Source organism: Acipenser ruthenus, chromosome 36 (assembly GCF_902713425.1).
Source record: "Acipenser ruthenus chromosome 36, fAciRut3.2 maternal haplotype, whole genome shotgun sequence".
Taxonomy (NCBI): Eukaryota; Metazoa; Chordata; class Actinopteri; order Acipenseriformes; family Acipenseridae; genus Acipenser; species Acipenser ruthenus.
This window is the reverse complement of record NC_081224.1, coordinates 9,777,690-9,801,809: the sequence shown is the minus strand read 5'-3', so window position 1 is coordinate 9,801,809 and position 24,120 is coordinate 9,777,690. Positions and strand designations below refer to the sequence as shown.

Genomic DNA, 24,120 nt, shown 5'->3' with positions numbered 1-24,120 from the left:
TCCCTCCAGTCTTTTCCGGACCCAAGCTCCCTACCTTTTTGCATGTTGTACAGCCTAGCTTTGAATTTTGCATGACAAGCCAGGGGTTATACGTTTGCTTTTTCTTGAACTGAGCCTCCGTCCAAACTGCACCTGCTCCGGGCACTTAGTCAGTGGATGCACTGTCCTCCCTGGTGATGTGCAGTTCGCGAACGAATCGTTCTTTTTGAATGACTCACTAAGGTGAACGATGGGAATCGGATCAGAGTCCCCATGATTTAATCGGTTCTTTTGATTCACCCTATGAACAAGCTGCGTGGCGCACAGGAGTCGAGTTACCAGCCTATCAAAAGTCATGAAGTGATTCCTTACCTCTCGAGTCTGGCTGATTTGTTCGTTGTAACAAGGAAACCGGGTTGTCTCAGCTGTTTGAGTGTTATGAAACTGAAGACCGTCTGTGCCATGTTGGATCCAAATCCCCGCTTACTTAGTGCAGGATAAGAACTCTGTGTGAGCCAAAATGGCATCAGTTACATCCTCCAGACCATAGCTATGTATCAATGATCCAGACGGTGTGTACTTTCTAGAGAGCTGCTTCACGCTGTCAGAAACTCAGATTACAAGTTTTTGCACCAGAATTATTATTTTTCTTAGTTCTTCTTAGTTTACTATGTACGTAACCTTGTGTAAGTCTGCCACATAGGCTACTAGTTGTAGCCTATGTGTGTTATTTTTTATACACATACAAAATCAATCATATCTATAGTTAACTTTTTTGCACAAATTATGATTAATACTTCTAAGACATCTTGAGTAACGTCAGCCAAATTACTAAATAATAATAATAATAATAATAATAATAATAATAATAATAATAATAATAATAATAATTGAGATATACACCTCATTTCCAAAATAAATAAATACACACATCTACTGGTATTGTAACGTTATTGTACCCAAGGCTTAATTATATAATTTGTGATTACATATTTGACCTTGAGGAATGAACGTATTTTATACATGACGATTTACAACTACGGTTAAATATTTTATAATTTAATAATGACAGCGATTCACCTTAGTCCACAAGGTGACACGTAGTATCAGCTACGATACAACGACCTTTTAGGAGGATATTGCACATTCTAATGGATGACGTTCTTAAACGTCTATTATTTTACACCCAAATTTGAATATACATTTTCTAAATGTTATTTTACTGTGTTAAACACTAAAAAATACTAAATATATACACGTTTAAACTTTGTGTACATGTTGCGGTTATGGGTGTGCTTCAGCGTGTGATTGATCACATGACTAATAATCCCTAAAGGTTTACTGGATAGAAGAGGAATTGGGCAAACAGCCCATAAATAAATACCACTCGTTCGAGCCTCTCTTTTTTGTTGTTGTAAAAAACAATGGGTGACTCCAAATGTATAGAAAAAAAAAAACACATAAGAAATGCAATTGACTATTTTTTTAAAAAGATTAAATTAAATTAGGGTAGATTGATACTGATGGCTAAACAATGCTAATGGTTCAAACTGTTATGTTATTATTATTCTTAGTTATTTCTTAGCTGACGGCCTTATCCAGGGCGACTTACAATTGTTACAAGATATCACATTATATTTTTACATACAATTCCCCATTTATACAGTTGGGTTTTTACTGGAGCAATCTAGGTAAAGTACCTTGCTCAAGGGTACAGCAGCAGTGTCCCCCCACCTGGGATTGAACCCACGACCCTCCAGTCAAGAGTCCAGAGCCCTAACCACTACTCCACACTGCTGTTATCTCCAGTATTCTAAATATATATTATTATTTTTTTGTCAAACTAGATTTAATTTAATGTTTATGAACCCAGTCAACCAAATATAGATTCTCCCTCGCTCTTGTGATGTGCAGTTCGTGAACGACTCGTTCTTTCAGGTTCAAATAAACCTACGTAAACAATCTTAATGCGGTCTACATTGATTGGTTTTGTGTAATTGAATCAGTGAATCAAATGAACGAAATGGATCTATTCACCAAACTGAACTGAATCAAATGAATCGAGTCACTAAAACAAATAAGAGAGCAGGTCTGGAATCGGTGTGGCAGGATAGGATGCGCTTTTACGGGGGGCAGGAGAAATAACGAGGAGGCAGAAGCAACTTTAACTCTGATCGCTTTTATTATATTTTTTACAATGCAAACAGTGGGAAAAATAATAAATCATGTCGCGAGAGGTACCGGATCCGGGCAAATTAGGTGCCGGAACGAAAAAAAATCAAATTTGAGAGGTGCCGGATCCTGTTCCGGCAGGATCCGGCTCAAATTAAGCAACACATTTATCTCAGGAAACAGCACTGTAAACAATTTATGATGTTCTGTAATCAGACGCTTCCAAGAAACTGTAATACCTTCTGTTAAGATCGGAGAGAACACAATATTTACAATCTGTGTCAACAGCTGTAGACAGTAAACACCAAGACTGAATAGCATCTATGCCTAAATCATTACAGCTGTCATCTAATTTAGCTCCTGATGGACGGTTTTTTCTTTCCAAGTACCCAGAATTGTAACTCTGAATTCTGTCATGCAGTTTTTGAGGAGAAACAATGTTTTCCAGTAGATACTTGAATACCAGTTTTAGCTCGTATTGTGCGACCCCTTCAGGAATATTACACATTATATCTGTTGCAAAATTTTCGCTTGTATGGAAATACTGCAAGAGTTTAACAAGCAAGTTTGTTTAACACCAAATGCAGATGTCAATGTTGGATTTTCCAACACCTGTTTACAGTGGTCTAGCATTTGTTAAGTCATTAATGACTGTCTCCAATATAGAATTAAGCCTGTATGTTTTAACATCCTGTGTGTGAAAAAGCACAACCAAATGAATACTCATTAGAACTGAATTCAATGAGGCAAATTTCTCAAAATAAAATATATGCAGCCCAATCTGTGTATCTCTCGTTTAGATCCTAGTGGGTTTGCATTTTCAAAAGAATCATAATAAAGTTGAATTTGTAATGCATATTTTTCCCAGGAAAAAAAAAAGAGCATGCCTCCTCCAGTAAGATCCATCATTCAAATCATAATAAACACCTTCTCTACGTTTGTAACTTGACTGAAACTCTTTAGAAATATCTGCATTTCTTTTTAAAACAGATTGTATTGTTTTGAGAATTGGAAGGTAGACATATTTGTCTGTAACTAGAATCTGGTCATAGTTTCCAGTGGTTTTGTTGCGTCGTACGTCAAACCTTACTTCAAGTATTTTTTCCCACTTTTGAGTGAAACAATTAGTCCATTTAGTTTCAGAATTTAAAAAAGTGAAAGGGTTTTCAATTTGGTCAAAGCAAGCTTGAATTTTAGTTTGTATTTCATCAATACCTGTGGTCTGTAGCTGCACCTGATGCTTGCATCACCAGAAGCACACATATCCACAGTCTTGCGATTAGAAACAGAACATTCAATTGTCAAGATTGTAGTGGGCTCTTTTTCAAAGTCACTTACTGAACAATGAACGTCATTAAAGTTTTTATTCAAACTATTTACAAACGTTTCTTCATGTGTGCTTTTCAAATGTTAACAGTTGAATAGTCTAGCTCTTAGTTCTCTCACTCAAGGGTTTCCTTTAAGGTTGCCTACATCAATGTTGTAGACTGCAGTCTGAATGAATGTGTGCAGGCTTGACAGAGAAGTGTACAATCAAATGATCCCAGGGAGCTTTCAGCCTCACACGTTGCCCGTTTGCTCACAATAATGAAATAATGGTGGATACAGTTTTTCTTTGCACCAACAGACAGCAGGTAAGGTCGGGAACTTCTGTCAATGTTTTGAAAGTGCTCTTCCAAACTAGTTCCTGCCTACAAAATAAATAAAAACATTTTTATCATACACATAATTAACTTACAGTCCACATATTATCACTGAGGCTGCAAGCTCAGTGTTTTCATCTTATGTGTTGCACATTCTGTTCATCTGCCAGGATAAATGTAAAATAACAGTCTGGTATTGGCTCCATCAAATAAGATTTTACTAATCAAAAGCAGGCAGCCTTATTTATAGTACAGCACTACTAAACAATGCATAAAATGAGCAAAAATGATCAGCCTTGCCAAAGCTCTGTAGTGTTATAAGACTTTGTACCTTTTTAAAATTCACAGGATGTTCAGCAGCTTGGACAGGACAAATTCCTGCAGCCTTTTTTCTTCCTTTGGCTGTTGAAGGAAGGAGATGCAACAAAAGCAGAACAGATGACATGTCACTGTCCCATCCTAAAGGTACACATTCATGACTTATCACCCCACGCCCCTGCAACCTCCTTATGGGGCACATTTAAGTGCAATTCATACATTCTCCGGCATACATAAAGAATATGCATATACACAAGCTATCCTGATGCCATGCTGCCCACGCTCTGAGAGTGCTGTGCTGGGTTTCTGTTTAGTGTACCGATGTTAGAATGAGTAAACACTGACAAATGCAGATTTCTGGATTATTATAAAATTCCTGGAAGGACCACCCAGTAAGAACCTAAACACACGTAGCCATGACAGAATAAAACGAGTCAGAAGAATATCACAAGCACATTGCACAACCACCTTTAACAGGACAGGTGCTCTGCAGATTTACATGCACATTAATGGTTCTCACCTGGAATTTGAGAAACTCCATCTGTATTCTCAACACTGGTCTCCAAACATCATCACAAAGTCCAGTTCAATCTGCATTTTAAATAAGATGTTTTTTTTTTCTCTTCTGTATACTATTAGCAAAATGTGGAATTCAAAGTCAAAGCCAAATGTCAGAACACCCTAGGCAGAGTGTTATATTTGCCACAATTAGTCATCTGATTCACACAATAGAGGAGACTGTATTGTTTTCTTACCATGAATGAAATATTCATATATGCTCATTTAATTTGATGATATTTTACTCTTGTCCCTTCAGTCATATTTTATGCAAATCCAATTAGCCATATCTAAAACCAGGTGTTGAAACGTGAATGCAATTATTATTATTTTTCTGATCCATAAATGTGTTTATTGCTGATGTTAAGGTTTAATAAAGTCCCTCCACCATTTTGCACCAGTCTAGATTTCTAGTAGTTAATCTAAATACTATTAGTAGCTCTCTGCATCATTCCTACCCACTGGTGGTCAAACATATTCACACATGTATTGTTTAACCCACTAACTATACCTGTTATCGAAGTCTGCTGGGCTCACCTTTACTCATTATTTTCTAAACAGCCTAATTAAAGGCTGATTGGATTATATACAAAATGTAATTAAGCTATGTGCATACATACCAGGCCTTGTGTGTCAAGAAGCCGTGAGAAAACGGTGAGGAAATCGGCAGGCATTTCAGGATTGTTAATTATTTTCTGGCGATAATTAAAAATGGCTCTTTCATTTTTTGCCTTATGGTTTCTGCATCAGATGAATGTTTCATCAAAGAAACGGCCTCTACATTGATCTCCACTTAGTTATTCTTTAGCATGACAAATAGAATCAGGGGAGCTCAATGCACGTCGTTTGTGAACTCAATCAAGATATGAGGAGGGAAAAAAAAGAATCAACTTCCTTTGGTGATTAGTGTTTGATTAAGAAAGTGAATCGGCTCAAAATATGTTTAAAGGTGCATCACGTGATCAAAAATAAAACCCGAACTCTAGAAGCCCTAGATATTATATATGTTTTTATATTATTATCCTAGATGTGTCTCTTTTTTTGACTGGGCGCTGCAGATAGTGACCTAAAAAGGCCTAATTTCAGGAATTCAAGTCTCCCGTTTTGACCAGGAGACTCCCGTTTACTGTTAACAATAATGACCCTGTATCCCTATCAAGGATGTAAATTACACATTACAGTTATCAGTGAATAGGTCACCAGGACCACTTTCAGAGTGTGCAGAATATATCAAAATAAATGCCTATGCAAAGATAAACTTATTGCAACAAATGTCCATGTAACGTTTAATCAAATTTGGGCCAATGGTTCTATAGCCTTCATTAGCCCAGCTAATCAGAGGCCAACACTCATACAAAAGTAGATTGCAATGACACAGATCTGGATACCTCCAAGCACTAATGAATGCCCGTACCAAATTCACAGACTAAAAAACAAAACGAAAAAAACTCCTCCTCCTAGTCCCCAGCACTGTCACGTGACTGCCGGAGGTCTTGTGAGGAGGAGTGTTGCGTTTAATGTGCAGCTGATTACCAGACCTAGCAAACAAAGGGTCTGCATTTTTAAATTAAAGGCAGACTCATTTGCGTTGCGTCATGATGAAAATAGCTAGGAATATTTTACTGTAAAATGTAATTAACAAACCAAGAATCACAATAACTATAAGAAATCAATTCAAGAATAAACCCGAGGTTTCATTACTCCATTCCTGGCTCTTCCCTGGCAGGTATTGTTTGAAAAAGTGCTTAAGTAAAATCTTTGAAGGTGTCCCGAGTTTTTATTTACATCCTATCAAACAGTGAAGCCGTACCGTATCCTGCTCTTCCCCAGACAACGACAACTACAGCAAATTATCAAAAATTATCAAAAAACAGCGTTGCTCGAAATCACTTGCTGCAGCGCCACCTGCTGTTCAGAAGGAAAATCTGGAAAAAATGTTCAATTCAACATTCGTAAATATCTCCTCTTGTTTTTAATAAATTCAATGTCTATTAAAAATGATTGTGTTCTTAATATATATATATATATATATATATATATATATATATATATATATATATATATATATATATATATTTTTAAAGTTCTAAGGGACTAGTTTTTCTTAGCCCAGTCATAGGCAGAAGGATATTTCATAAAAATTACTTTTTTGTTATTTGAAAAATGTTTACAACGCACCTCGAGGCGTAGTGATATTACAGTATATCACACATCCTGTCCTGCCTTATTGCTTACTTGTCACATCCCTTACACCGCAATATTTGTATGTAGCAAAGCTAAATATTTAACAGAACTGACAACAATACATATTTGCTTAATTCTATTTTATTTGCCAAAATCAATACAGAATGTATTAGAAGGAAAAATAAAGAAATAATGAAAACTTAACAGCTGAATGGAGATAAAAAAACAATCTTGGGGTGCATGCAGTTTAGAGAACCAGTTTGAAGACTCTAGTTCTATTTCCCAGAGTTCAAGAAGCAGGTAAAAATTGGATATTTTCAAGAAATAATATTGATTATATGAGATTGCTGGCATGCTGTTTATTAACATTCAACACTTTTTAATTTTGCTGCACGCCATGCTGGAACAAGGGTCTTAACCCAGGAGTTATTTGAAATATGTTTTTTCAGAGTCTGTTTTAATTGACTAAATACATGTTGGATTTATGAGATGGTTGTAGACATAACAACATACTCCTGTAAAACCAACAACCAAGAACAAAATAGACATTAATAATGGTGGATTCTTTATCTTCTGCCTTTTTCTTCAGCATGTCAAGATGTCAAAATATTTTTGATCAGTCTGATTATCTAAAAGTGATGAGGTTTTCTGCTTCTGCTTTAGACACCACAACCAACGACCCATGAATCCATGTTTCTGCCTTTGCAATGGTTTCTCCAGGCAACCCTGTAAATATACACGAACAAAAATGGTTACAAGAACCGGCAATCTCTTCATCAGTGTGCTTGCTCGCTGGCTTAGTGAATCGTATTTTATGTCCTAGAAACTGATGTTCATTAAAGTGATTGCAGCTAAATGAATAAACGTCCATAAATCGTACCATTTTGAAAAGACGCACCATGTTTTTCATATTTAATAATGCTGTTTGGTACATGCCTTATCCTCAGGAAATCGGTTACACTTGCCCTTGCTGTCTTTGGGATCAACAGGGGAAGCAGGCGGTTGGTTTATCATGGGAAAGAAGTTGTTGAGGGGTGGGGACAATGTCACCCTGCAGGTGAAATGACCAAGGAAGTGGATACTATCTAGTGTGCACACAGCTGTCATTAACTTGGTGTAATATTATAAATCATGTGGTTTTAAACAAAATAACATGTGTTTCTTTCAAAACTGCACATTTTAGACATATATATATATATATATATATATATATATATATATATATATATATATATATATATATATATATATAGCTTTATATATATATATATAGCTTTGTTGTTTCAAGCTTTTGTAGTACAGAAATATTAGAGACTCACCAAGCACCAATTCCATTTGGATCTCGTACAACCCTCTTAGCACATTCAATGTCATCAGAAATGTCACTTGTCAGAAGTTCTAAAAAAAAAAAAAAATAAGAGGAACAAAGCACAGCATAAGCACCATTTCACAACTGAAGAAAGTTTTCTGCTAAGGTGACAGCCTTTAAAATGTCTCAGCCTCACAACACAAGTAGGTTTCTCATTTAGATGTTGGCTACAAGTTTGTGTGACTTACTCTCTGAAAGTGTGAGCATGTTTTCAACTCATTACTGCAGTAGAAGACTAAAGGAATTTAGATAGCCCTCTGAATTTGACCATAAGACCATAGTGCCGAGTTTACACCGGCCTTAAAATTCCCCTTGTATGTATCATGACACTTTTTGCTGGTTAAGGTTGTGTTAGCACCGGCAAAATGCGCTCTGACGCTCATTAGCCATGCATTTTAAAGCGTGTCAAGCCTTAATTATATGCATATGCAAATTGCAGGTGGGGCTCATTTGTAAACAAAGTCTGTGATATTAAAATGAGATTCATGAAGCAGGAAAAACAGCCGTGTCGGCCCTAAAAGGGTCCAGAAATTGAGAGCGATCTCAAATAAAAAGGCAGCTGATATAGGAAAGAGCATTATGCCACCAGTCATAGCATAGCATAGGAGAATGCAGGCTCCTAACCTTCCTGAGCAACCCAGGAACAGAGGGAGGGTACAGAGGATAAGGGAGAGAATTTTTAGGGTGAGAGTTACCCTTTTTGATCTCCCTGGATGAGATTATACAGTCAGCACTCAGATGTTACAGATGTTACCCAGATAGACGTCAGTAGCATTTTACCCTCCCTGTATTAAGAATAAAAATCAATTCCCATTATCAAAGTTTAATTAAAGCCAGAAATGTAATTTGAAATCTTCATCTATTCTGTTCTCCATACACAACACATTATTCCTGAATCTGCTCTCTTATTTATCTTGTTAATTGTTTTTAAGTGTCCTGGTTCTATCTAATTGATTATCTTTGTCTCATTAAGCCATTTGGCAATTTCTTTATTACAGGCACCTGAGTGTTTAAGAGAGTCAGTTTTTGTGTAGAGAAGAGTGCGGTTGCTGTGTGGGTTTGTTAGAAAAAAGTATTTTCTAATCTGCTGCTCTAAAAAAGAAAAAAAAAAAACTCAGGAAAGAAATCTATATAAAAAATCGGAATCCATTCTACAATTAACTTCTTTAGCGGAGTTTGAAATTCACCTTTGTGTTTGAATAGAGATTTATTTAAGTCTTTGTATCCAGGCTGTGGATTACTGGCCATTGTCTCACCAAGCCATTCCTGCTTTACCCTGGGATTTAAAAGGATCATTTCTCCGAGCTCCCTTTCCATTGGGAAATCGTTTGTTGGAAGGATTTTTCCAGACCCAGGTGGTTTTGCTGCAGTACTGCTTCCTGAATGCTAGGTGAGATCAAGCTAATTTACTCATTTTTCTTGCGCTGGATTAATTTTTTTTCAACTATTTATGTATGTATGTATAATATGTCTCCCTTTTTGTGGATCGGTATTACGTTTGCAATTTTCCAGTCTGTCGGTACAACCCCTGTGCCAAGAGACTGTTGCATGATCTTGGTTAGCGGTTTGTAAATAACTTCTTTAATTTCTTTGAGTACTATTGGGAGGATCTCATCGGGTCCAGGGGATTTGTTTATTTTAAGAGCTCCTAGTCCCTTTAACACTTCTGCCTCTGTTATGCTAAAGTTATTTAAAACTGGATAGGAACAGGTCGACATGTGGGGCAACCTGTGAAAAGTAATCGTTTAATATATTTGCTATTTTTTTTTTCTTCATCTATGATTTTGCCATTTGTGTCTCTTAGACATTTAACCTCCTCTTTGAATGTTCTCTTGCTGTTATAATATTGGATAAACATTTTGGAATTGGTTTTAGCCCCCTTAGCAATATTGATTTCTATCTCTCTCTTGGCCTTTCTGACTTCCTTTTTGACTTGTGTTTGCAGTTCCAAGTACTCTTTCTGTGTACTTTGTTTTTTCCTGCTTCCTGGATCAAGGGGAGATTTCATTACATGTGGCACCCCCGTTGTCAAGTCTTCTAATCTGCTCTGCTGTTTTTGAGTTTGCTGCACCCAATCCAAACACGGCCAGTACTCGTGTCACTTACTGCTGCATGAGATGTGGCAGGCGTTGGAGGAAGAAGTTACACCATTGGAGCACCACCAGCGACTGTTGATCTGGAAAATGCCATAATCGGTGCTGCCGTCAGTGTTGCGATTCACAGCGGCTGTGTTGTAGCCACTTTCATAGTATGCCAAACACACCCCTGAAAAGCAAAATACAGTGTAGCAATAGAATGGTTTCAACATACAAGATTTTTAAAGCGAGTATATATGTAGTTTGAAATGAGCCAACTAAAGGGGAACAAAATATTTATCAATGTAAAAAGATAACGAACAGTACAACTGCCAGTTTGCTTTTACTTAACCATACTACATCATGGGTGTATGCATTGTTGTAATGCAAGAACAGTTAACTAAATTTTATACAGATGTGTTTAACCTTCAGGTACTGTGTGATTATTACACGAATATTACATAGCGGAGTTCAGGGTAACGAACAAATCATTGTACAAATAAAATCCATAAAAAGAATATTACTGAATGCTTGTTGATGTTTCAATTGGTCACTGCATTTATATAGTAAAATACTATAGATGTTTCATTTTGTTATTGCTTAGAAAAAAAAAAAAAGCTGTAAGAAGTGAGTGAGCTAAAAACATCTGGAACTTACAACCCAACTGTGAATAAACATCGGAAACAAGAAAGAGTTATTCCAAGAAACACAGCCGTTCTGCACACGCACACACCACACAACAGCTTCATTTGCATCCTATACTGTTTCTGTTTGTAAAAGTGAAGAAAATCCATTCGCCAGGAGGTAGGCTACTGCTAAGACCATCTGAACCCATCTCAACCTGGTGTCTAAAGAGAATTAAACCCGGGTCGTGGCCACTGCATCACCGAATCCCACTCTGCAGTTATTATTTACAGAGGTGAATTGAAGGTATTGGCTTAAGAAGATTCTTGAAACCCATACTCACAGTTTCCAAGACTGTGTCCGCGATATCCATCCAGCCCAGCGTTTTTTAGCATTTTGACCAGCTCACAGCGAGTAAATACTCGAGCTGAGGCTGTTGCAAGGCAAACTGCAAACAGGAGTAGGATCTTCATTGTCGTAGAGTTGTGAACAGGATCTGCACAGAGAAGGCTGCCCACTACTGACTTATAAAGGCAGGCTGACAAAAGCCATGCCCCATGACAGCCTTTAACGTTGAGTTTAAAGTATTTGGTAAATATTTATTTTTCTTTTTGTGATAAGGTAAGAAATAACTTATCAGACCAGTCTTGGAAACTTAAGAACATGTGTAAATTTATGAACAAGAGAGCCATTCATACCATCTACGTCCGGTTTTATGATAGGCAATTGATCACAAAAGTTTGTTGTTGGGTCTTAAAGGATCCAAGTGATTCAGTCTCAACAACACACAGTAACTAAGTAACATATTCCATACCCTCATTACTCTCTGTGTGAAGAAATGTCTCCTTCCCTCTGTCTATATCCCCTTTATTTTCAACCATGTAGTCTTGACCTGGTTTTTATACTGTTACAACTATATAATGCATTAGTAAGACCTCACCTAGAATTCTGTGTTCAGTTTTGGTCGCCCTGCTACAAAAAATACATTGCTGTTCTAGAAAGAGTGCAAAGAAGAGTGACCAGAATTATTCCTGGTCTGAAAAGCATGTCGTACGAAGACAGGCTAACAAAACTAAATCTGTTTGGTCTTTAGCAAAGGAGACTACGCAGGGATCTGATTCAGGTATTCAAAATTCTGGGGCTCCCAAGTGGTGCATCCGTTAAAGGCGCTCCGCCCGGAGTGTAGGCTGTGCCCTATAGCCTTGAAATCGCCAGTTCAAATCCAGGCCATGCCACTGCTGACCATGGATGAGTTCCCGGGGGGCGCACAATTGGTCAAGAGCTCCCCGGGTGGGGAGGAGTTTGGTCTCCTTCAGCAACATGACTAGGTAGCCCATTCCATCCCCTCACCACTCTCTGTGTGAAGAAGAGTCTCCTTCAGCAACATGACTAGGTAACCCATTCCATCCCCTCCCCACTCTCTGTGTGAAGAAGAGTCTCCTTCAACAACATGACTAGGTAACCCATTCCATCCCCTCACCACTCTCTGTGTGAAGAAGAGTCTCCTTCAGCAACATGACTAGGTAACCCATTCCATCCCCTCCCCACTCTCTGTGTGAAGAAGAGTCTCCTTCAACAACATGACTAGGTAACCCATTCCATCCCCTCACCATTCTCTGTGTGAAGAAGAGTCTCCTTCAGCAACATGACTAGGTAACCCATTCCATCCCTTCACCATTCTCTGTGTGAAGAAGAGTCTCCTTCAGCAACATGACTAGGTAACCCATTCCATCCCCTCCCCACTCTCTGTGTGAAGAAGAGTCTCCTTCAGCAACATGACAAGGTAACCCATTCCATCCCCTTCCACTCTCTGTATGAAGAGTCTCCTAGTCATGCTATTATTATTATTATTATTATTATTATTATTATTATTATTATTATTGGTTTATTTAGCAGACGCCTTTATCCAAGGCGACTTACAGAGACTAGGGTGTGTGAACTTTGCATCAGCTGCAGTCACTTACAACTACGTCTCACCCGAAAGACACAAGGAGGTTAAGTGACTTGCTCAGGGTCACACAATGAGTCAGTGGCTGAGCCAGTGGACCACCCAGCCTATATATATATATATATATATATATATATATATATATATATATATATATATATATATATATATATATATATATATATGCAACAAGAAGTGAAGTCTCTACTGAAAAACAAAAGTTCAGAATTTTTTCAGCCAGACTACCAGTTTAAAAGGATTAATTATTTAACTCCTGCTCATTTATTTCCTTAATAAAATGTATCTTTATTAATTTAAAACCATGATTGTAATAAACAACGCGCTTCGACACCAGCGTGTCTTCATCGGGTTCAATGTGAATGTCTCTACGAAAGCTTTTCGGGAAGCCGTTTAAACTGGTAGACTGGCTGAAAGAATTCTGAACACTTGTTTTTCAGTAGAGACTTCACTGCTTGTTGCATGTAATTACCTTATACTGGTCAGCACCTCGTCAATATTGTAGTGCACAAATGCCTTTTTTCTCTCTCTCTCTCTCTCTCTCTCTCTCTCTCTCTCTCTCTCTCTCTCTCTCTCTCTCTCTCTATATATATATATATATATATATATATATATATATATTAGCTCAAAGAGCCAGCTGCCCAACGTTTCGATATGTTGTACATATCTTTCTCAAGGGAGCCTGTGTTGAATCAAAACATTGGAGGTATTTATAGGTTTTTGACAGCATGACAACTACTTATTATTGTTTACATTCAAATCCATGATTTATTCTTACATGATGTAATGGTGTTATATGTATTGTGACATCATCTCTACTTCTATCTTTGAATCTGTATTAATTCTAATTAACATTACTTTATATAAACTTATATTTTTATTATATCATGCAATGCTGGCTCTGAGGATCAGTCTAGATTTGGCCTCCCCAGCGCATCAGCATGCACAACTTTTGAATGAATTTTGTTTATTTATTTAAATGTTATATATTTATTGAAGTTAATTAGTTCATTCTTTTCTGTTGAGTCCCGCTGGCATAATCGTGTTCAGTCTATTTATCCATTTACTTTCTTTTATTCTTCTATATGTCGCATTGTCTAATTTTAGCTGTTCTAATACTACAAACTTTACATCATTTATGTCATGTCCCATTTTTTTCATTTCTAATTAATGAAAGGTGGTTCTGAATTATTTTATATAAAGTTGTTCCAGTTTTTCCAACATATTTGATTTCATCACATTTTTCACAGGCTATTCCATAAACAACATTGCTATTTTTACAGTAGGTATTAGTTTTTAGTGGATATGTGGTGTTCTTATGTTTAATTATATTTTTACTTTTGTCCATGTATTTACACACTTTACATCTACTGGTGCACATGTTCGTAGAACATATTTTGTCAATTATTCTTTTATGTTTACTGTGAACTAAAATATCACCTTGTGATAAAGAGCGAATGAATCTGAATCAACAATCTCCCTCTCGACCTGTGAGAGCACTGTACAGCAGGAATTGCGTGCCCCGTACTGAATGTTTCTGCAGTTCATTCCGGGGGCAGTCGGAAGCCGGCCATTCAGGAAAGGGATGGCGTCACGGTACCAGGAGTTCCCGCCCTAGTACGACTGATTAGACGGATCTGGGAGCTGCAGCCTGAGGCCAGCGATTCACCCGGACTTCACTGCACCTGCACTTAACCGGCATCACTGTATCCAGCACCGCACCTGCACCCGAGCACGCACTGTCCAGAGACGTGTCTGTGTTTGTGTTTTTGGAATTATTATTTCGGGACTGCAACCCCTTGTTTTTGCGCTGGCAATACCCATTGCTGGGTAGAGCCAGTTTTATCACCTAAATTAGCTTCTCTTTTGAATGCTACAAATGGGGCCTTAAGAAATATTTTTTTAATTTTTCTGAATTATGTAGAATCCGCAAGTGTTTCCAAACTATTTTAGAAATATTGGGCAAAAGTTTAGAGTAAGTCATTATTAATGGGACTCTTTTGACCTTTTTATCTCTATTTTTATAATCTAGTAGATCATCTCTTTTTAGTTTATCCACTTTTCTTAACTCCATCTCTATAATTCTTTCTTTGTATCCTCTCTTTTTAAGATTTGTTTTTAATACATTTCTTTGTTTTACATAGTCACTTTCTTTAGAGCATATTCTTCGTATTCTTATTCCTAGACCCTTTGGGATTGCCCTTTTAGTGTGTATCGGATGTGCAGAGGACATGTGTAAATACTGGTGCATGTCAGTAGGTTTACAGAAGAGGTCAGTCTCAATTGAACCTTCTTCAAGTTTTACTATGGTATCTAAAAATTCTATTTCTTTCCTTGTCCATCAAAGGTCCACCTTAATATTACTGTGTATTTAATTTGCCATTTTATGAAACGGGAAAAGAGATTCTTCTCCATGTGTCCAAACCCCAAAAATATCATCTACAAACCGAATGTATTCTAAAGGTTCTCTTTCCGATTTTCTAAGTAATTGTTCTTCCCATTTCCCCATGTATGTACTGGCAAAATGCATTCCTAACTTAGATCCTATTGCTGTACCATCGTTTTGTTTGTAATTCTTATTAACAAATGTAAAATAACTGTTTTTTAAAACTACGTTGATCATGTTCAGCACCTCTGCTGTTGGTATTGATTTATCTAGTCTATCATCTAGTGCTTTTTGACAAGCTTCTAAAGTTTCTTTACGAGGGACACTTGGGTACAAGGATTTTACATCATTTTATGTTAAAATTGTATTCTCTGGAAGGTTGTATATATGAGACTGTGCTCAGCGCAAATGGTGACCAGATATCGGGGGCAGATCCTAATAAAGTGTCCAGGCTGTGTAGATTCTTATACACAACAAGCATATCTGTCCTATAAATGCACACATCTGAATGTGTCCCATAGGCATCTCTAATGCAATGACGGTAGTGCCAGTGGCTAGAAAATTACTTCCAGAAGTTCACAAACTGCTCCTCTTGTATTGCACAATACCAGAGACCACAGCACAGCAGAAAGGTGCTTTTCATCTCTTCAGCACATAAAAAAATATTTACAAAAATGACACAGAACAGATTTAACGGCTTGATGTGTGGGTACAGCCATAAGGAACCCCTCGCCTGACAGATATGACCTCAATTGCATCGGAATTTGCACAGAGAAATACAAACAAACAGGATTTCTTTAGAAAGCGTTTTCACTTTCATTCTGTCGTGTTCCAAATGTTATGTAATATAGTGAGTAACCTCTCTACGATATTATACAAATTTCCCATTTAAAATACTCGTTTTTATGTTAACTTTCCACTAGGTAAGTTATTTAAGATTTAATTTACCATATTTTTGGTTAAATACAAATGTAACAAATTCAACATAAAACAACACAACATACTATTTCAAAGCAGGAATTGTTAAAATAAACTTAAACCAGAATTGACCATCTAATAATGTAATCCAGCCGTACTACCTTAAATATGGTGATAGTCGGCTACTATATGGAGAAAATCTGTGTCCCCCCCCCCCCCCTTCAAGCGCTGCTCCGCAGCCTTTGCTTGCACCCATCCTGAGCATTTCTCTTCCTCCAGACCCACACACAGACTGCGACTCCAGTCAGCACTATGAACACCAGCACCCTCAGGATGAGCTCAGTGTGGAGCTTGCTTTCTGAGTATAAAAAAGAAATGTGTGTATTAGATATCAGACAGTCCCCCTGAGTTTCAATCTCCATAGTTTTATATATTATACAGCAACACCAAACACGATTCAGACAGTCCCCCTGAGTTTCAATCTCCATAGTTTTATATATTATACAGCAACACCAAACACGATTCAAACAGCCTCCCTGAGTTTCAATCTCCATAGTTTTATATATTATACAGCAACACCAAACACGATTCAGACAGTCCCCCTGAGTTTCAATCTCCATAGTTTTATATATTATACAGCAACACCAAACACGATTCAGACAGTCCCCCTGAGTTTCAATCTCCATAGTTTTATATATTATACAGCAACACCAAACACGATTCAGACAGTCCCCCTGAGTTTCAATCTCCATAGTTTTATATATTATACAGCAACACCAAACACGATTCAAACAGCCTCCCTGAGTTTCAATCTCCATAGTTTTATATATTATACAGCAACACCAAACACGATTCAGACAGTCCCCCTGAGTTTCAATCTCCATAGTTTTATATTTTAATTTTCTTTTAATAATAATGAAAGGTCTAAATGTGGGGTGAATACTGCAATTATGTAGGTCAATCGCAGAGCTCTGTTCCATTTGTGGCTGATGATGATAAAAAAAACCCACATGTGATGAAAAAGCTAGAGACAGCCCGTGTGGTTATGAAAAAAAAAAAAACACGAACATTCATCGCCATGTATAATTCATCCGTATATACTAAATAATCACACCCACACGAATGTCTCTGACTTTACCCCACATCCTCAACTAAATGAATTTGCTAACCAACCTTTTTTTTAATAAAGTGCACAGTATTTGATATTCTCAATAACTTCAGCTAAGTAATGTTAATACCAAGTTTCATGACATTGGGCTGAGCGGCGATCCAGATATATGGATCAATGTAACGTAACAAACAGGGGAATGGGTGGACAGACCACTCGCCAATTACTTTGCTTTCAACCCACATCCTCAACTAAAAGGTATTTGCTAAGCAAACTTTTCTAAATAATAAAGTGCGCATGCGTTATATTTAGGTTACCGTGTTCGGCACAGATTTGAATTTAAAATCAGCATGATGAGAAATTTGACGACCCTGATTTGAATCAACATTGTACAGAATAGTACCGAATGTGAAGTAGCAATGTTTAATCACAACACTAAGCGATTCTCCAGCTATATGCAAGACACACCCCTATATCCCTCCCACCTGGTATTCTCAGTAATTTACCTAAATAATGCTAATACCAGGTTTCAAGACAATCGGATTAGTGGTGGTCCGGATATACGGAGAAATGAGTGAAGTCTGACAAAATTCTATTCTAGGGTTATAGTTAATAAACCTCGTACGATTTCTTTAGGAATCATTTTTTGTTTGTTTTTTGCAATACCTGGGCAGTATTCAAATGGAGTGACAGAGATTGTCTGATTGCTGACGCTGTTGCTGGCCACACAGGTATAGTTAACGTCATCGCCTTGTGTTTCTTGCAGAAGCTCCAGTGTTTTTTCTCGAGGTGAGCTCAGCTGGTTCAGGACAAGCCCGTCTCTAAGCCAATACAAACTGACGTCTTTGTCATTTTCCACAGAGCACTGTAAAACACAGGCCCTTATAAACAGCTTTCCTGATTCGTTGAATCTTTTTACTTCAGGCGCTGACACAGTTTCTGCGGAGAGAGAAACGAAAAGAACGTGTGTTATTCAGCACCTTTCAGTCCCTCAAAGAATATAAATACAATGCAGTATATTGGGGGGCAAAAATATATATTTATAGTGTCTTCAGTGCATTCAAAGTACATGACAAATGACTAGAAGTATTTTTCAATAACTAATTAATGCCCATTGGCAATGTGGCAATGTGCCCCGCCCCTGTGTGCATGTGTGTGTTATATGTTGCATGTAGTGTGTTAATGTTGGTGTATAGATATGGCTGCACGGGATATAAATGGGTGTGTGCAGCACAAGTTATTTAAAATGTATAATTGTATTTAGGCACAGGGATTGCACTTCACTTCACGTGCATTTAAAGTATTTAATATGTGAGCACGGGGTTGCACAGAATTAGTTCACGTGCTGGGATTCAAGTGAATAATTCATTAGTAATTGAATCCCGACACAACAGTATATATAGATGCACGTTTCACTCACTCGGGGTTGTGTGTTCGGTGAGTAGTGAACGGGAGAGAGAGGAGGAGAACTAAAGAGATAATAATTGCTATTGCATGCTGGTAGGACCAGCGCGATACTTGTTTTTTATAGACTCACCGTGTTTGTTTGTGTGTCTGTCCGTCCACCGTTTGTTTAGTGTTAGTCTGTTTTGTTTGTCTGTTTATTTTGGCGTAAAGTGTCGTGTCCTGTCTTCTGTTTTGTTCAACATTTTTATTTTCTGTGTGTTAATAAAACACTGAGCGCCGCAGCGTCTCAGATTCACTGCAACTACTGTCTGTCTGTGTACTCCTTTCTGGTCTGACATAACCACTAAAGCCAGCTTGTCACACTGATCAATTTCAAAATACTAAAAGAAACTTTTAATGAACTGAATGCCAGCAGCTTTTTAGAAGTCTAGATTTACGTTTAAGACACAGAGAGACTTCTTGTGGAAATGTTTGTCATTGAATGTATACTGAAGACATTTACATTAAATACACTTATTAAGTTTCCTTCAGTACTTCTGCATTCTGTATGTTTCAGTTAATGAAAGTGTTGTGAGTTGGGTAATTGTGTTTTATATATGTGTGTATGTGTATGTGTGTGTGTGTGTGTATATGTATAATATATATATATATATATACACAGTGGCTCTCAAAAGTATTCACCCCCCCCCCTTGGACTTTTCCACATTTTATTGTGTTACAACATGGAATCAAAATGGATTTAATTAGGAGTTTTTGCCACTGATCAACACAAAGAAAGTCTGTAATGTCAAAGTGAAAAATAACATCTACAAATTGTTCTAAATTAATTACAAATACAAAACAGAAAATAATTGATTGCATAAGTATTCACCCCTTGAGTCAATATTTTGTAGAGGCACCTTTGGCAGCAATTACAGCCATGAGTCTATTTGGATAAGTCTCTGCACCAGAGCTTATTTAGGTGTGTCATAGCAAAGGAAGTGAATACTTAAGCAATCAATTATTTTCTGTTTTATATTTGTAATTGTTCTAAATTAATTTGTAGATTTCATTTGCTATGACACACCTAAATAAGCTCTGGTGCAGAGACTTATCCAAATAGACTCATGGCTGTAATTGCTGCCAAAGGTGCCTCTACAAAATATTGACTCAAGGGGTGAATACTTATGCAATCAATTATTTTCTGTTTTGTATTTGTAATTAATTTAGAACAATTTGTAGATGTTATTTTTCACTTTGACATTACAGACTTTCTTTGTGTTGATCAGTGGCAAAAACTCCTAATTAAATCAATTTTGATTCCATGTTGTAACACAATAAAATGTGGAAAAGTCCAAGGGGGGGTGAATACTTTTGAGAGCCACTGTGTGTGTATATATATATATATATATATATATAATATATTAGCTCAAAGAGCCAGCTGCCCAACGTTTCGATATGCTGTACAAATCTTTCTCAAGGGAGCCTGTGTTTGAATCAAAACATTGGAGGTATTTATAGGTGTTTGACGGCATGACAACTACTTGTTATTGTTTATATTCAAAATATATATTTACATCTATAAATGAGATCGCTCTATTGAATTTCTTAATAAACTGCTGCAGTGATGTGAAACTGATGCAAATTTTGTATCTGCATGTTTGTCCACTGCCTAAATCTCCCATTTATGTCAAAAACAACAAAGAAATGAACAGTATTTCTGTTTAAATGAGAACTCAAAAGAACATGCAATTTAATAATTTCTTAAGTAATTGCACACTGTGGCCTATATTCACAAGCGTTTTCCACAAATTCGGTGTTAGCATTCTTTATTTCTGAAGTTTATAAACGCCCACGCAAGCTGTGTGGAGTAGTGGTTAAGGCTCCGGACTCTTGACCGGAGGGTCGTGGGTTCAATCCCAGGTGGGGGACACTGCTGCTGTACCCTTGAGCAAGGTACTTTGCCTAGATTGCTCCAGTAAAAACCCAACTGTATAAATGGGTAATTGTAGGTAAAAATAATGTGATATCTTGTAACAATTGTAAGTCGCCCTGGATAAGGGCGTCTGATAAGAAATAAATAATAATAAAGAGTTACTGACTCATACACAGCATCTATAAAATAAACCATAAGCACTTATTGCATTTTAACTTTCATTTGTATTGCGTTCCTTTTAGATAAAGTGTTGGTAATGGCGAATCTGTGTTAAACCGTTTGTGAATATAGGCCGAAGTGACCTCTTTTAAGACATCACCCTGGTGTCTTGTAGTCATAAGAACTTCGGGCAATTTCTCTCTTTTGGGTTCATGAGGTCTGATTTTAGAAGCACTTTAAATGCAGCTGATTAAATGACCCAGTCAGTCGTACTCACTGTAAACGGACAAGTAAAACATCCTTTTAAAAGAAACCCCCGGCGCCACGTCCACTTGGTAAAAGCCGGCATCTTCCGACTCTAAGTTATTAATCTGTAGAGAGCCGCTACTGTCCACCTGCAGACGGCTTTTAAATCTGTCCTCGTACACAGCCTCAATCTTCCCCCCGTGAATTCTTGCAATCGACCACTCTGGGTTCTCAGAGCCATGTTTCCAGATGACATCCGACTCCGGGCGGAGGTTTGGGATGTCGACAGGGAACGTGAACCGCCCGCCCTCAACACCTTTCAGCTGCTGTACTCCGGACTGCGCAGCTGAAGTTTCAGGACCTAGAGGAGGGAGGGAGGGAGGGAGGGAGAGAGAGAGAGTCACACACAGTCACACACATCCCTATACTCCAAAAATCTGATACTCTCAATTCCAATGTATTTATTTAACCAGGATAGAACCCTTGGGATGTACATCTCATTACAAGAGGGTGCTGGCAGGAGAGGGCAGCAAGAAAACAACATTATAAAAACCAACGGCAAAAAGAGACCAATCCATCAAACAGGACACAAACAGTTAAAACAACCATAACAACATTCATACAAATAAAAACAAAGTAAAAACAATTCCAATTTACACGATTTACAGGATTTTGCAACCCTGCTCTGATTTATAATAAATATTTCTGAGTGATTTTAAAAAGTTATTGTGAAGAGGTTGTTTTTAAGTTTAAAAGCAATGAATTTCAGAGATGAGATGCCTGATATAGAAAGGCACGCCGGCCCAGATTAGATCTCAGTTTAGGAAGTTTAAAAGTTGCCACATCATCTTAGTGCACAGGTAAAGTTACATGTCTGTAACAAAGCAGACTGAGCCACACTAAAGTTTCATAGAGAGTACAGTGGTGATCAGTAACCACTGTACTCTCTTCTGCTAAGTAACGTTCGTGCCAAGTTTCATGACAATGGGATCAGCGGTTCTCCAGGTATATGGAGCAATGTAAACGTAACAAACAGAGGAATGGGTGGACTGACCACTCTCCAGTGTCTCTGCTTTCAACCCACGCCCTCAGCTAAAGGTATTTGCTAACCAACCTTTTTCTTTTTAAATAAAGTGCATGTGCATTATATCTAGGCTGCCATGTTCGACACAAATTGAAGACGGATTTTAAAAAGTTGATGACCATGAAATGGGCTCATAACTCCTGTGCTGGCCTCACTGCACTGGCTTCCAGTGCGTTTTATTATTATTCATTTCTTAGCAGACGCCCTTATCCAGGGCGACTTACAATTGTTACAAGATATCACATTATACATTATTTCACATTATACAGTTATCACATTATTTTTATATACAATTGCCCATTTATACAGTTGGGTTTTTACTGGAGCAATCTAGGTAAAGTACCTTGCTCAAGGGTACAACAGCAGTGTCCTCCACTGGGGATTGAACCCACAACCCTCTGGTCAAGAGTCCAGTGCCCTAACCACTACTCCACACTGCTGCCCTAGAATTGATTTTAAAATCTTAATACTGACATATAAATAGGGCTTCTGATTTTCGGTTTTAATTGATAAAACCCAATAAAACACCCCTGATACAAAAACATAAAGTGCTTCCCAATGGTAAAACTGAAAAGGAGAAGAGAAAGTGTGTTTAGTTATAATGCCCCCAGACTGTGGAACTCTTTGTCCGTCTCTATTACAGATGCTGCGTCGGTCAATATTTTAAAATCAAGATTAAAGACTTATTTGAACCATTTCCACAGTTTTTCCAGTGTTTTCCGGTGTTTATTGGCTATCCTCCTGTCTTTTGGTGGTGGGCTGCCTTCACCGCAATTACATCCTACTTGCTGGCACTTTTACAATTGCATATTATTTGTTTGTATTTTTATGAGTAAGTATCATTGATTTGTTGATTATTACTTGGTATAATTGTTTTGTTTTTATCTGTGTCCTATAAAATTTGGGACTTTCCCCATTTTATAATAAACCTTGATTTTAAACTGTACCGACCTCTGTACTTTCATTTATTTGAAGGGTTCTTTTGGGATTCCCCCTCTCCTATATATTAAAAGGGGGTGGCGTGGTCGGGTATAGCCAATAGGTGGCGCTACATAGAGATAGATAGATAGATAGATATCAGTGTGTACAAAATAGTATAGAATACAAATTAGTAATGACATGTTTAATCACCGATTAATAAGCGATTCACCAGCTATATGCACGACATATCGACAAACGGACAGACCCCCCCCCCCCTCGTATCGACACAATCTGAGATTCTCAATACCTTTTGCTAAACAATACCATGACAATGGGATAAGCGGTGCTCGAGATGCATGCAAATATAACAGGCTGTCTTCTGTGAAACACTGCCCCAAGAAATAACAGTTATAAATCTTTTGAGCTTACCATAGAGGAAGGTGCACAGGAGAAACACTCCTGACCAGCGAGACTGCATCTTATCAAATGTGATAGTGATGAATCCATCAAAGGGTTCAGGTAAACTGCGCGCTTCGTGGTTTGCGGGTTCCGGGCAGTTGACCTAGTTAATGATGGACTTTGCAAACAGTATCCTCCTCATTAAAGTAGTGCCCTCCAGTGTTGATAGCAAAAATTGTATTTCTGATAGCAAAAACGAAGGCACTATTTTTGGATATCAAGATTTTTTTTTATTTTTATGAACAGTTCTGTTTTGGATAGGAACCATTGCTTGATATCAAAGACAGAACAGTTGAAATCCAAAATAGAAGTTGATTCCTTTTGATACCAGAAACTGATGACAAATGTCAAAAGGGCTTTCCATCTCATACAATAAGGTGTGTGTCAAGCGCGTCACTCTCACGCAGCAGCAGCCACATGACGTCAGGAATCCTCCAGTCTCGGCCAGGCGGTGCAGTTTTCTACACGTGTGTAGAGACAATTTAATTTATACAGCCCCACTCCCTCCTCCCCAAAAAAAAGCTCACTCAACGTGCGAATCCTTCTGCCAGCAGACTTCAGCTTGTTTGGCTTTCTTTCCAGCAGTACTAGTTACTTCAGAAACAAATTAGGTGTAGTGCGCATGCGTC

The 24,120-nt window shown here is 37.7% G+C and overlaps 1 protein-coding gene and 1 long non-coding RNA gene across 4 annotated transcripts; both read right to left on the bottom strand.

Annotated features, from left to right (window-relative positions):
• Positions 1 to 2,138: 2,138 nt before the first annotated feature.
• Positions 2,139 to 5,824, bottom strand: LOC131706720 (uncharacterized). The gene is made up of 4 exons (XR_009310759.1): positions 5,291 to 5,824; positions 4,633 to 4,703; positions 4,126 to 4,196; positions 2,139 to 3,842 (listed from the first exon to the last, which is right to left on the bottom strand). It is a non-coding gene; the product is annotated as an uncharacterized LOC131706720 (long non-coding RNA).
• A 1,183-nt stretch (positions 5,825 to 7,007) lies between these two features.
• Positions 7,008 to 23,833, bottom strand: LOC131706630 (lysozyme C-like). 3 transcript variants are annotated; one of them, XM_059008082.1, is made up of 6 exons: positions 23,462 to 23,833; positions 21,059 to 21,388; positions 17,967 to 18,239; positions 10,330 to 10,488; positions 8,174 to 8,252; positions 7,032 to 7,580 (listed from the first exon to the last, which is right to left on the bottom strand). In XM_059008082.1, exons 1-6 carry the CDS (start codon positions 23,508 to 23,510, stop codon positions 7,514 to 7,516), a joined length of 957 nt encoding a protein of 318 aa, XP_058864065.1. In that variant the 5' UTR covers positions 23,511 to 23,833; the 3' UTR covers positions 7,032 to 7,513. The 3 variants fall into 3 exon arrangements, with proteins under 3 accessions (XP_058864067.1, XP_058864065.1, XP_058864066.1); XM_059008084.1 differs by lacking the exons at positions 17,967 to 18,239; positions 21,059 to 21,388; positions 23,462 to 23,833 and adding an exon at positions 11,266 to 11,411 and having other exon boundaries at positions 7,008 to 7,580; XM_059008083.1 differs by lacking the exons at positions 7,032 to 7,580; positions 8,174 to 8,252; positions 10,330 to 10,488 and adding an exon at positions 15,011 to 16,550.
• Between the last annotated feature and the right edge of the window lie 287 nt (positions 23,834 to 24,120).